The sequence below is a fragment of the Leucoraja erinacea genome, chromosome 28 (assembly GCF_028641065.1).
Source record: "Leucoraja erinacea ecotype New England chromosome 28, Leri_hhj_1, whole genome shotgun sequence".
NCBI lineage: Eukaryota > Metazoa > Chordata > Chondrichthyes > Rajiformes > Rajidae > Leucoraja > Leucoraja erinaceus.
The window spans coordinates 13,585,212-13,599,838 of NC_073404.1; the positions used below are offsets into that span (position 1 = coordinate 13,585,212).

Consider the following 14,627-nt stretch of genomic DNA (forward strand, 5'->3'; position numbering starts at 1 on the left):
AAAAACGTTGCTCAACCAGTGTCCATTCAGTTTGCATTAAAAAATAAATAGGAATTAAAATTAAAAAAATACATGTCATGAACAAATTTAACACTCTACTAAACATTCAACAGCCGTTCCGACCGGCAGCGGCACAACAGTGGCTCTGCTGCAGTGTGGGGGTTTGTGCGCGATACTTGGCAGGGGGCAAAGTCCATTTAACAGTCTTATAGCCTGTGGGAAGAAGCTGAGGAGCATCCTGCTGGTTTTGCAGCTAATGCTCCTGTACCTCTTCCCAGATGGGAGGATGGAGAAAATGTCATGCGATGGGTGGTAAGGGTCTTTGATGATGGAGATGGCTCTGTTGATACATCTCTTCTTGTATATGTCCAGCAGGAAGGGGAGTGGAGCACCAATAATCCTGCTTGCGGTCTTCACTATCCTGTCCAGTTGGTGCCGTTCGTACGCCTTGCAGCTCCCGAACCAGGAAGTGATGCCGTATGTCAGTGTGCTCTCGACAGTCCCCCTATAAAAAGTCCGTAGGTGTGTGGTGGGGAGGCCTGCTTTACATAGTCTTCGGAGAGGGTGAAGTCGCTGCTGGGCTCTCTTGACCAGAGCTGTGGTGTTGGCCGTGGACGTCAGGTCATCAGACAGATGTAGTCCTAAGAACTTTATGCTGCTGACCCTTTCCACATCAGCTCCGTCGATGAAGGGCCTGTTTCCACACTGTATCACTCTATGAGGCTAAGGAAGGTGCAATATGCTGTGCAGATCTGCAGTCAATGCTTGTAGGAGAGATGAAAGTAAAACTCTTCAGTTTGCAATTAAACTGAGTAATGTGTGTGTGTTTACGCAGTTTTGACAGGCTGCTCAGGTCTGTGAATCAGTACAGGCCTGCCAATGAACCCAATGAATTGGTGTTTCTCTCCAATGCAAGGCAGTACTAACTGTGCATTGGAATTTTCATGTTTGGATCAGAGTCGAGATCGGATCCGGTGTATGTTTATCTATACTCGGCAGCACTTGACAACTTGGCAATAACTAAGCTGCAAGAGTTTATATTGAGCTAGCGCAGCCAGGGGCTTGTTCGCTTCAGGTTAAGTGTATCTCCTGGCACAGGTGAGGTGTAATTAAGATCCTCATACTGATGATAGTCAATAGTGCGGAGTTGTGGGTTATATTACAGTTTGGCGTTTGTCAGACAAACATAATTCTACAATGAAGACTGATTATAAGTAAGCAGTAGAAACAAGGAACGGCAGATGCTGATTTACAAACAAAATGATACAATGTGCTGAAATAACTCAGTGGGAGAACATGGATAGGTGATGTTTTGGGTCGGGACTTCTTCAGACTGAATGTGGTGCAGGAGTGGTGAAAAAACAAACTGGAAGGGGCAGGATAAAGCCTGGGTGGATACAGGTGATGGCGGATAGGCAGATAGTCATTGAAATGGGCGCATGTGCGGGGCTGTTCTAGAGTGTGCGCATTGCAAGGGTTTTCCAGAATGTGCGCATGTGCGGAGTATTTCAGGCGGGAAAGGCCTGCGGAATCAGCCATGTTTGCCAGACGTTTCTGAGTCAACGTATTAAAGAAATAAGTTGCTTAAAGCTTAAATAAAGTTAAGTAATTTATGAGTAGTGTAAAGTTTCATTTGCCTCATAACAGTCATAGAGGTGTATGTACAACATAGAAACAGGCCCTTCGGACCGTCTAATGCATGCCGGCCAAGTTGGCATACTTGGCTTGCTCTACTTGTCTTCATTTGGCTCTCTAAACCCTTCCTATCCGTACATCTGTGCAAATGTCTTTTAAAAGTCGTAACTGTCTCCATTTGTACAACATCTTAGAAACCTAGAAATTAGGTGCAGGAGTAGGCCATTCGGCCCTTCGAGCCTGCACCGCCATTCAATATGATCTTCTGGCATCTCATTCCAGGTACGGTCTACCATTCGAGCAGGAAAGTTGCCCCTGATGACGTCCCTCTTAAATCTTTCTCCTCTCACCTTAAGCCTATGCCCTCCAGTTTTGGAATCCTCTACTCGGAAAAAGACTGCCCCTCATGATTTTGTACATCTCAGTAAGGTTGCCCTTCAGCCTCCTACATGCCAAAGAAAAAAATCCCAGCCTATCTAACCTCTCCCTATAATAATGAGACCATTCCTATAGCTGGGTGACCAGCACTTCACACATTACTCCCGCAAATATGGTCTCACCAATGACTTCTATAGCTGCATTGTGATGCACCAACCTTTGTACTCAATACCCTTCTGAATGGTGTACCAAATGCCTTCTTCACCACAGTGATCATCTGTCTTCTACTTTCTGGGAAACATGCACCTGTACTCCCAGATCGCTCTGTCCTGCAACACTCACCAGGGCACTATCATTTACCTTGTAAGTCTGGCCCTGTTTGACATGTGAAAGTGCAACACTTTAGAGTTGAATTGTATTTGTCATTTATTGGGCCACCTTCCAGATGTTAATGACACTGTTGTAAACTTAGATACCCTTTCTTACTGTCCATTATGCCACCAATGTAATCTGCATTGCTATCCAAATCATTAATAGTTAATTCCTATAATTCGTAAAGTAGTTGCTCAAAATTGCCTGTCACTTCAAATGCAACATTAGGACATGTGCAACTATAGCTTCAAGCATCATGGACATGATGAGCTACATTTACTGACCTTTTATAGCCTGTGTGGAGATGTAATACTAAGGATGTTTTGAGCTACCTCATGACCTTCATAAACTGTTCAGCCCTTTTCATGGCCTTGTCGTTATTCATCTTGACATTGTCTGTGATCATTCAGTTACCCATTTTGTATGTGTGTGTTTTTTTTTTAAATAACTTTATTGAAAGGAGCAAAGATTTACAAAATGCTCATTCCGAAGAAAGATCCCAACCCAAAATGTCATCAATCCATGTTCCCTAGAAATGCTGCCTGACCCGCTGTGTTACTTTAGCACTTTGTGTCTTTTTTTAACGAAATGCTCACCAAGTGAATTCCTACAGCACCTTCCAAGCCCATGACCTCTGCTGCCATAAAGGACAAGGGCAGCAGGTGCAAGAGAACACTTCCGCCTGTTTGGTTCCCTTCCAAGTCACGCACCAGCCTGATTTGGAAAATATATCGCCTCTCCTTGAGTCTAAACCCTGGAAATCTCTGCCAAGTCGTCCTGTGTTAGTACCGTCACTAGTAGGTCAAGGAGGCAGGTCTCCTCCATATTCTCAAGGTAGAAAAACGACTAGGGTAAGAGATTTAGAGGGAATATGAGGGGGACCTTTACCCAGAGAATAGTGAATATCTTGAAAACATTGTCAAAGAGAATGGTAGAAGCTGAGCTACTGTTAGAAGTATTTAGATGAGCACTTAAATCACAGGCATAGAGGACTCTAGACCAAGTGCTGGCCAATGGGGTTAATATGGAGTAATGCTGATGGTTGGTGTGGGCAAGTTGGGCCGAATGGCCTGTTTCCTGATTCTGACACTGGGTTGCTGGTGAAATCTGGCAGCCTTTTCTGCGTCCCCAAACAGTCTGCATAAAACCATTAACATAGTAGAACTGGAATTCTGTTCTGCAATGTGTGAATTCATATATTTGATGATGGCAAAGAAGGCAGGAAAAGACAAAATAACTGGCAGGACGCTGAGACATGTGGAGAAACAGAAAGATGTTGGAGTGCATCTTCAGAAATCCCTCAAGATGAATGGGCATGTTGACTGGGTGACCGAGAATGTTTGCCTTTATCTGTTAAGTAATAGAGTGCAAGAGTCAAGAGGTCACACAGGGGCATGAGTTTGCTCATAACAGGAGCTCTGTGTGCAATAGTGATCACCATGCCACAGGAAGGATATGACAGCATTAGAGAGGGTACAGAGGAGATTTGCTGAGATGATGCTGGCCCAAGGGAATTATAATTATGAGCTTAGGCTGAGGTTCCTCTCTGCTATAAATTTCTGATTATATAATTGCCTCATTGGTGAATTGCTCTGCACAAATTATTGGGACTGTGTGTCATTAAAAGTACTTAACTAGCTTAGGAATCTCATGAGATTGTGAAAAGTATTACATTATGCAAGTTTTTTCCCCCTCTTGTTGCAGAATGGAGACCTTTCCATCAGTGTCCGCAAATGTTCTGAAGGAATTCCGAGTGCTGCTTCAGCATAGTCCATCCCCTATTGGTAACACTCGCATGCTGCAGCTGATGGCTATAAACATGTTTGCAGTGCACCACTCTCAACTCAAAGGTGAGTCCTCCTTCCGATTTGTAACATCTGTTTCTGAAAGACACTGTCACTGACAAACATGAGTGAAATGATCAACAGAGGGAATAATATTGAGCATTGTACAGGTCAGACTTCCTGTTGAAGTCTCTCCTGCCACATCCTTCATCAACGGGTAAACAAATAGAACGAGAAACCCAGATCCTTAGTCAGTTTTGTTTTGCTTTATCACATGTATTTCATATTCCATTGGAGAACATTAGCTGCATTTGTCTTTGTCGCCTCTCTCCATTTATCAAGGTTGCAAAAGCTATTTCATATTCAAGTTCTATACTGGCTGCCACAAATGATAACTAACTTTGACCCAAACTACTTAGTCTAAAAGATTTTCCTCCATCAAAATTAGACCCAACTATCTATGAATATATTCATTGCATCAATGGTCAGCATCATTGGCCATTCATGAATCAAAAGTGTTTAATTGACATGCACCGAATCTGCAATGAAATTCTTACTTGCTGCAGCTTCAATGTCACATGTACCAATTAAGGTTCAGTGAAATTTGATTTACCATACAGCCATATGCTTTACGGGCACATTAAATAAATCTACAATGTTATTATTTATACTAGGTAAACCAGACCATAATGGTGCAAGCCAAAGTACTTAGTACAATCTTATGTAAAGTCCATAGTAGTTCAGTGCTGAGGTAGGTTTGTGGTTAGGTTGTGTGGGGTGGTTCATTATCCCGGTGATTGATGGGAAGAAGCTGTTCTTGAAGGCAGACAGATCTTGGCATCATGTTCGGCACAGACATTGAGAGCCTGGGCCTGTTCCTGTGCTGTACTGTTCCATGTTCTATGTAATCATCACCTTAAACTATTGTAGTTCTTGTGTTTAGTTAGTTTTGTTTATTATTATTGTCACGTGGACCGAAGTTTAGTGGAAAGCTTTTGTTTGCCTGCAATCCAGTCAAAGAAAAAAAAACTATACATGATTACAATCAAGCCGTCCACAGTGCACAGATAAAGGATTAAAGGTACAACTTTTAGTGCAAGGTAAGGTCTGATAAAGACCCATTAAGTTTGTTCAAAAGTCTCCAATAAGATAAATGGGAGGTCGGGACCACACGCTAGCTGATGTGCTGGTGATCTTTCATTCCTATTGAGTGGATTTACAGGATTTCGATGCAGTGACACTGATGGGACTACTATCTATTTCAAGTCTGGGATTGGGTTATCTTGGAGTAAAAACCTCCAAGTGATTACATTCTGCCCTTGTCCTCCTTGATGGTGGATGTCATGCGTTTGTGGATGGTGCGAGTGGTGGTTTCAGTGATGGAAATGGTTATAGACAGATACAACACAAAATAGGCCATTCAGCCCATCCAGTCTGTGCTGACCATCAACCACCCAGTTACATTGTCTTTCATATGGCTCTTGGAGTACGTTCAATTAAAGGTTAATTATCCAATCTAAAGCACTTGGGAAATGGAATATATCTCTACCATGTTACCAGCATTTTTTTTAAGAGGGTAGAGTAATGTAATCATGTTTTGATCAGGGTTTCCAATGTCATGCTTTTTCAGAACTCTTTATAGAGAATCATAGTCATACAGCACGGAAACAGGCCCTTTGGCTCCATTCGTCCATGCCCAACAAGATGTCCCCTTTAAGCTTGTCCCATTTGCTTGCATTTGGCTCCTACCGGGCTAAACCTTTCCTATCCATGTCCATTTGACTTTTAAATGTTATTATTGTACCTGCCTCAACTATTCTTTCTTGCAGTTAACTGCATGTGAATCAGGTGGCCTTGGCAACTATAACCAGTTTTTATCTGTTGCAAGGTTAATCTGCTCATGGCCACTTTCATTAGCTAGAAGTCAACTATAGGGCAGCATAAAGCAATTGCCACTGAATGCCCACTAGCTGATGGTGACAATATAGCAGGAGTGTGGCGGCGCCTAACGGCAGCGGCTCGAATGCAGTCTTTTAAAAAAAATTTGTCCCGTTAGATTATGCTTTTAGTTCTAATTTTTTATTATTTTTTAGCTGTGTATATGTGGGTGGGGGGGGGGAACCGTTTAATCTCTTCGGTCTCCAGTGTCGTTGGGCCTAACATCTTGGAGCCGGCGGCGGCCTCCAACCGGAACCAACCTGAGGGCTCCAGTCGTGGAACCTGCGGACTTGCCATCGCGGAGCTGGAGCTGGCCGACTTCGGAACGGGGAGAGCTGTGGTGGCGCGCGGCTGCAACCCAACTTCGGAGCTTCGGAGGCTCCGGCCGCAGGCCCGGGGGACCGGAACATCGGGAGCTTGCAGGTCCTTGGTGGTAGACCGCTTTTCGGAGCTCCCGCAACGGCATCTTCTCCCGCCGGAATCGCAGGGTTTAAATGGCTTGGAGCGGGGCCTAAAATTGCCCGGCGCGGCTTAAACTGCCGCGGGACTTACCATCCCCCACCAGGGGCTTTAACCTCTGTGTGAGTCGCCTCGACGCTGCAGTTGGACTGCTGGACCGCGGGAGAAGAACAAAGGGAAGAGATAAGATTTTTGCCCTCCATCACAGTGAAGAGGTGTTGGAGATTCACTGTGATGGATGTTTGTGTAAATTGTGTGTCTCGGGTTTTTTTGTAATGTCAAGACTGTAGGAATGAAATTTTGTTCAAACCTCATCTGTTTGAATGACAATAAAAGGCATTCTATTCAATTCTATTGCATTGTGTAAGCTGCATGCTTACACCACTGGTGACAAATTTGAATGTTCATGGTGGTGCCATTCATGAATGATGCCATTCAAGTGGCATGCTTTGTTCTGGATGGTTTTGAGCTTTCTGAGTGTCTTTGGAGCTGCACTCATCCCGGCAAGTGCACAGTACTCCACCATGCTTGTACCTTGTGTCTCGTAGATAGGAGGGGATTTTTGGAAATCAAGTGATGAGTCGATTGTTGCCAGACACCTTGCCTCTGACTTAGTTCCCTGGATCTTTGTAACTGGGTTTATCACTCTCTTGTTTTGAACAAAATTGTAATGTCTCTCAGCCACCAGTCTTCTGGCATCTCTACTGTGTGCAAGCAGGCCCAGGACCCTGCTATTTCCTTTAATCCCCTCAGCAACCAATGTCTTCCATCTGGACTGGGTGACTCCAATGCTGACAACATTTTAGGTATATTTTCTATTATTATCCTAATTAATTCCTTTCCTTGTACTTTGCTGTGACATTAGTACCATTGTCTTGTCTGAGAAAACAGACACAAAGTGCACCATTGGATACTACATTAATATTCCATGCCTCAGCATGAGCCTTAGAATTAGAAGCTAAAGTAGATATGCATTTCGTTGTCTCTGTACTGTACACTGACAATGACAATTAAAATTAAAATTGAATCTGATATCCTTCATACACCAAGATTCTGGCTGATCATCTTCCTCAGCAGCATTTTGCTACATTATCCTCATATCCCTCAATTCACTTAATAGCTAAAAATATATTTATCTCCTTATTGATTGAACTCTACAATTGAACATTTCAGCATCCTTTTTTTATGGTCCAAAAGAAGCCCTGAGGCCTCATCCTGAAACAGAGTTCCCTTATTCGCGGAAGCAGTAGGCGAGGGAGGCAACCTCACTGCATCCACTTTTTCATGCCCTGCAAAGATTCTGCAGATTTCATTGATATAATCTCTGATTCCTCTAAACTCCATAGAATACTTTCCCAGTTTACTCAATCTCTCCTCCCAGCCTGGAACCAATCTAGTGAATCTTTGCTGCATTCCTTCTAAGGAAAGTCCATTGTTTTAGGTAAGAAGACGAAAATTGGTCACTGTCATCCATAATCTCACAAATTTCCTGATTCATTGCGACAAGGTTTCCTTACTCCTTACTGTATTCAAATTCTTCTGGTAATAAAGTCTTATACTATTTGTCTTCCTGATCCCCTAGTCATTGCAGATTGGATTTCAGTAACTAGAATTAAAGCAAATTGATTTTGAACATGGACATAGTCAAATCTGTCAGCAGTTAATAAATATTCAGCTTTTCCTTTTTATGCACCAAGTGGATGATTTACATTTTTCCACATTGGTCATGTTATCGCCCACTGCCCTTGAAGCCTCATTTACGTCTCATCCTCTGGATTTAGTGGAAATTAAATCCCTCCCAGTTTAGTATCATCCACAAACTTGGAAATATCACATCTGGTCCCCTCAGCCAACTCATTGATGTAGATTGTGAATAGTGGGGCTTAAGCAACAATCTCTGAAGTACTCTGTTCGTCACAGCCTGCCAACCCGAGAATGATCTGTTTATAAACACCCTTTGCTTTTTGTTCTATAACCAATTCTCACGCTGTGTTACCCGTGTGCTCCAACTTTGTTGACCAAACTCTGAGACTTTCTGGAAGACGTCAAAATACCTAAATTCGCCACATTGACTAGTTCCCCTTTCTGCATTCGACGTCTCATCCTTAAGGAATTGCAGTAAAAGGTGACTTTTTTATAAATCCATGCTGATTCAGTTCAGTCTTACATATGTTTCCTCCGAGTTCCCTCCTCCCTCCTTTCTCCTCTATCCCCACCATGCCTCCCCCCCTACCCCCTCCCTCCTTACTCAGCAAAGTCACATGAAAAATGTCAACCGGAGCATCCATTATCTCTATATTCCCTTCAGAAATCTGGGAGGTGAATCACTGGGTTCTTGGGATTTAATGGCTTTTAAATTCACCAATTGCCCTAGAACTAGTTTTTGGCTGAAACTCATGTTCAAGAGTTAAGAGTGTTTTATTGTCATTTGTCCTGAAATGGAACATTGAGATTCGTTCTTGCAGCAGTACAACAGGTATGTAAATGTAATACTCTGTAGATACCAGAATTTAAAAAAGTTCACTAAATTAAAATATATACATATAATGCAAAAACAAAGTCCCTAGTGTACTCAAGGCAGTTTGAAGTATACTTGAAGTACGTAGTATTCAGCAGCTTGGTGGTTGTTGGGAAGAATTTGTTCCTGAACCTGGACGTTACAGTTTTCAGGCACCTATACCTTCTTCCCAATGGCAGGAGTGGCCAGGGTGATGTGGGTCCTTGATTCTGCTGGTTGCCTTTTTGAAGCAGCTACTCCTGTACACCCCTCCAATGGTCGGGAGCTGCACCCATGATGGACTTGGCAGTGTTCACCGCTTTCAGTTTGTCATTTTCACTAAACTGCTAGTTCTGTAATATTTCTGGCTTTCTTTTGTCATCTTCCATGTAAACAGACACAAGTAACTGTTTAATTCTTCTGCCACTTCCATATTCCTCTATATAAATTCTCTCATTTTCTTTTTGAGAGACCCATCTTTGATCTTCCAAGTCGTATTTATATAAACTCTTGTTCCCCCTTTGCTGTGTTCTAAAATGCTCTGTCAATTCGCAAGCCTGCTGCTGATTCTGGCAACTATATAGCCCTTTCTCTGATAGAATGCAATCTTTAATTTCTTCAGTCAGCCATGGCTAAATCACTTTTCCATTTGGGTTTTTGTGCCTGTAAGGAATGTTTGGCAGCTTGTACAATATTTTTTTAGATACTAGCCATTGCCTGTCCACAGTAGACCTTTCAATGTGTTCTCCAAAGGAATCGCAGTTGGCTCTCACATGTTCATTTCCTTGTTAAAATTTAAGACCCCAGTTTCATTGAACTGCATTACTTTTGGAAGTCTGTGTGAAATTCTGTCATGTTATGGTTACTCTTCCCTAAAGGTCCCTTTATAACAAGATTATCAATCAACCTTTTCTCATTGCGTGAAAATAGGTCTAAAATGTCCTGTCCCTTGGTTCCTCAGCATGTTGTCTTGTATACATTCCAAAAATTTGATCTCCACCTTATTACCACTAATCTGACTTGTCCAGTCTATATTTAGATTAGTGTCCCCCAAGACTACCTCATTACATGCTGCTCTAATGTCCCGACATATAATGTCCAATATTGCAAATACTACTTAATGGCCAATAAATAACTTTCACAATTTTGTTTCTGTTCTTTGCTGTTTTTTAGCGCAAACCAAATTGATCCTAGGCCTCTATCCTGATCTGCTAAGCTAAGGTCACTTCTCATCATCATCACTCTCATCCCTTATCAATACTGTTATAACATTCCCTTTTCCTTTTGCGCATTCTTCATAAATGTCAAAAGCCTTGAACATTAAGTTCCCAGTTTTGGTCACGCACCATCCAGTTTCTATAGGATCCACTAGATCATACCCATTTAATTATATTAGAGCATTTAGAGTGGAGACTTCTGTACAGAAACCGACCCTTTGGCACACCATGTTCATGCAGCCTATTGTATCTATCTGCACTAATCCTATCTACCAACATTAGATTCATGGCTTTCTATGCCATGGACATCACATGAATTTGTACATCTTCAATTTTTTTCACTTTACCTTTTGCTTGTGCTATCTTATTTTGCTTGCTACTTTTCTAACCTACTTACTGCTTTGATTTCTTCTTGAATTCTCTTCTAGGTTCCCATCTCCCTGTCAAGCTACTTTAAATCCCGCTCAATAACATCACTAAACCCCCTTGCAGGGAGTTTGGTCCTGATCCTGCTGAAGACCCGTCTCATGTGTGCAGGTCCCACCTGTTGTTGAACACTCAATGCTTCCTTTCTCTGCTTGTTAGTTGTATATTTACATAAATGTCAATATTCCCTTTATTAATCAGGGCTGTAGGACATGCCCAAGAGGTAAGCAAGGTTGTGCTAATGGGAGAAAATGAGCCATATCATAAGTGGATGATTTACAGGAGAAATGGGCAGTTCTGCTGCAGAGAAAGCAAGTTACCTGAAGTTGTAGAATTAATGTCAAACTTAGTCCTTATTATTTCTGTTTAACTAGATCCCTGTAATCAGCTCTGCATGATTTTCTATACAATGACTTGTTATTTGAAATAAGCCTTTTTATGCTTCATTTTAATCTCAATAGTTAGCCAACGACTCTAGTATTGAAATATAAATGGAAAGTGCTGAGAACATTCAGCAGCTAAAGAATCATTCATTAAATAGGAAACAGAGTTCATGTTTCAAGTGAAGACCCTTCATCAAAATTGGGGTAGAGTATCTGAGAGTTTGCAGAGATGATGAGGGAGGGATGGATAGGACAAAAAGAATATCTCTGATGGAGTAAGGCCAGGAGAGCCTTGAGGATGCATAATGGAGATCATCGAGAAGGTAGGTTAATAAGAGAGATTGATTGATTGACATATACAGCAATATCTTTGATCTATCTAATCAATATTGACCTGTCGACTAATTCTGTGCTATCCCACATTCGCATCCACTCCTTATATACCAAGGGCAATTTACAGAGGCCAATTAACCTATAAATCCGCACCCAGAGGAAACTCACAGGGAGATCTTGCAAACTCCACACAAACAGTACCCGAGGTCAGGATCTCTGGCGCGGCAGCAGCTCTACCAGCTGCATCGTAAGGCCAAGAGGGAGGGAATAAACCAAAGCTGTGAGATGAGGGCAGTTATGCATTTCGTTGTCAATGCATTTCGTTGTCTCTGTACTGTACACTGACAATGACAATTAAAATTGAATCTGAATCTTGTTGAGCAAAAATACAAACAAAGGAGTGTAAAAAACGTGAAATATAGGGCCATTGCTTTATTTCAGCCCAGCAAGTCAGGCCGTACGAATGGAGGGAGTAAATCTGAGTCAGTATTGAGTCAGTATTACAGGCAGATGACTTGCAGCTGAATTGACCCTTTCTGATATATGAAAGAGAGTTACCAGAATTTGAAGCATTCAGTATGAAATCTAAATGGATTCAACATGCTAGTCAGAAGTTGACGTGCCATTCCTCAAGCTTGCTTTACACTGTAAGAGGCCACATACAGATATGTTGAGTGAAATGGAGAATTAAATTGGCAGACAACAGGAAGCTCAGGGTTGATCCTGCGGACTGCGACCAAAATATGTTGCAATGTGGTCACGGTTTGGCTTCTCCATTGTAGAGGAAGCTAGTGCATGCAGTAGTATGGTAGATCAGAAGAAGTCCATGTGACTCGTTGCTTTCCTTTGAAGGACCATTTCATTTTTCATTTCAAGGACCAATGGGTCCCTGGGTGGTGGGAAGTGTAGTGGTGAAAGGACAATTGTTGAATCTCTTGCGATTGCTGGGAAAATCCCATAAATTGGTGAGTGGTTCGTAGCACGGCAGAGGAGTGGATCTGGGAATCCACAATAGCCTTTGTGAAATGCTGAATTTGGAGAGAAGGGAAAGGTAAATGTGCCTGGAGGTTGGATCTTGGTGGAAAATGCGAAGGATGATCCTTTGAATGCAGAGGCTATTTGGTGGAAGGGGAGCTCTGACAAGGTGGAAGGGGTGAGAGCAGAGGTGCAGGAAATAGATGAGATGCAGTCAAGTACTCCATCAACGGATAACTCTAGATTGTATCACACATATCTCTATAGTGACCATCTCAATATTCATGCTCTATTCAAGCCCCTCTTTCGCATCTATCATTGTGGCACTCTATTCCCTTCCCCCTCATGTGCTTGTCCAACATCCATATTATTCAGTGTAACCAGTTCCTGTGGTTGCATGTTCCTCATTTTGACCAGTTGGCTGCATTTCCTAGCAAGCCGACTATGATGGGCTCCAGTTAGGCTCCCACTCACAAATAGAAATGTTCTCTTAGCATTCAATCTATTTAAACCTTTCATCATGCTAAAGATCCTGTCAGTCACCTTTTCTCAAAAGATTGGCCTGGAGTTCAATTTCTGACCCAATACCTTATATATTAAGTAAAAGTCTATTAACATTACCCTCCTCGGATGGCCTGCTATTGAAACATTCAGAAATATCTTTTTCATCTCTAATCTTAATTCTCTGGGACAGCTTCCCATTCCCCATAAATTCCATCTTATCTAAAACTCTGCAGTTCACTTCCCAGCCCACATTATTTCTTTCTTGTCCGTGCTCTCATCTTTAGTAATCTGCATTGGCTCCAGGTTCAGAAGTTCTTGGAGCAGAATAAGGCCATTAAGCCCATCAAGCCTACTACGCCATTCAATCATGGTTGATCTATCTTTCTCTCTCAACCCCATTCTCCAGCCTTCGCCCCATAACCCCTAATCAAAAATCTGTCAATCTCCCACATAAAAATATCCATTGACTTGTCCTCCACAGCTGCCTGTGGCAATTCCACAGATTCGCCTCTGACTAAAGAAATTCCTTCTCATCTCCTTTCTAAAGGCACGTCCATTTTTTTCTGAGGCGTTGGCCTATGGTTCTAGACTCTCCCACTAATGGAAACATCTGCTCCACATTCATTCTATCCAGGCCTTTCACTATTTGGTAAGTTTCAATGAGGTTCCCCAGCATTTCAAATTAAAATTCTTGATATTTTTGTTTGTTTTTTGAGTATGTGTGTATGTATGTGTCTCTATATATATAAAATATATGTATGTGTGTGTATTTGTGCGATTATTTGTATATATACACACACACTGAACTTTTTTTTTCTCTCTCTCGTTTATCATATTGTTTACAGTGTACTGTGTTTACATATTCTGTTGTGCTGCAGCAAGTTAGAATGTCATTGTTCTATCTGGGACACATGACAATAAACACTCATGACTCTTGACGTAATCTATAACCTTCGGCCATGAAACCCATCTCCTGCACTCCCAGTTCCTGACTATTGGTTTATTTCCACATACCCCTCCATATACAACAAGACCGTGTGCTTTCATCTGACCACGTTCTAATCTAGAATTCCTTCCCTAAATCCCCTGTATTCTTTTCTCTTCCAGCCAGGCCTTTTTTACTCAGACTATCCCTAAAACAATTTTTTTTTGCTCAAACGTTTTGCAATGCCTTTTGGTATCTCCTCTCAATGTGATGTCAGTCTCTTTGCTTTCTGAAGCAACATAATAACCCTTTCTCTGTTAAATATGCCATGTAAATACAACCTGCTTTTGTTATACTGGCAACCAGTAGCATGTAAAAATAATCGGGGTAACAGAGGGCAGCCGTGCCGAATGCCTGGATTGCATATTGATTCAGCCAACATTTTGCTCACCCTTAAATCACAGCTGGGTTACAATTTTACTTAATTTGTTACATTCCCATTCTTGCTAAATGGTTACTGCGGCTCAAAGGCCAGTGCTAGTAGTGAAGCATTTCAGGGTTTTGATGGATGTGACAAAGTACGTTATAAAAGTAGATAATTTTCCTCAGTTTGGTCCAGTTCTTTCGCCTCCAGTTTTGAAGTTGGAAGTATCACGCAGCAGTTCACTGACTGCTGCTGGTCACCCAATGGCTTTGGCCTCACATTGGTTTACCATGTGAGCAGACATTGCAGTCAGCAACCAGAATTCCACGGAGGAGTTGGGGATGCCCCACTCTGTTGCCAGTGTTACCTGGGTAAGT

The 14,627-nt window shown here is 42.1% G+C and overlaps 1 protein-coding gene across 1 annotated transcript in view; it reads left to right on the forward strand.

Moving 5' to 3' along the window:
* Positions 1–14,627, forward strand: part of smg6 (SMG6 nonsense mediated mRNA decay factor) — a 299,932-nt gene that overhangs the window by 92,118 nt on the left and 193,187 nt on the right. The window contains exon 10 of the mRNA XM_055657778.1: positions 4,090–4,235. Within this exon, the coding sequence (XP_055513753.1) occupies positions 4,090–4,235 (146 nt within the window). The remainder of the gene's footprint in view (positions 1–4,089; positions 4,236–14,627) is intronic.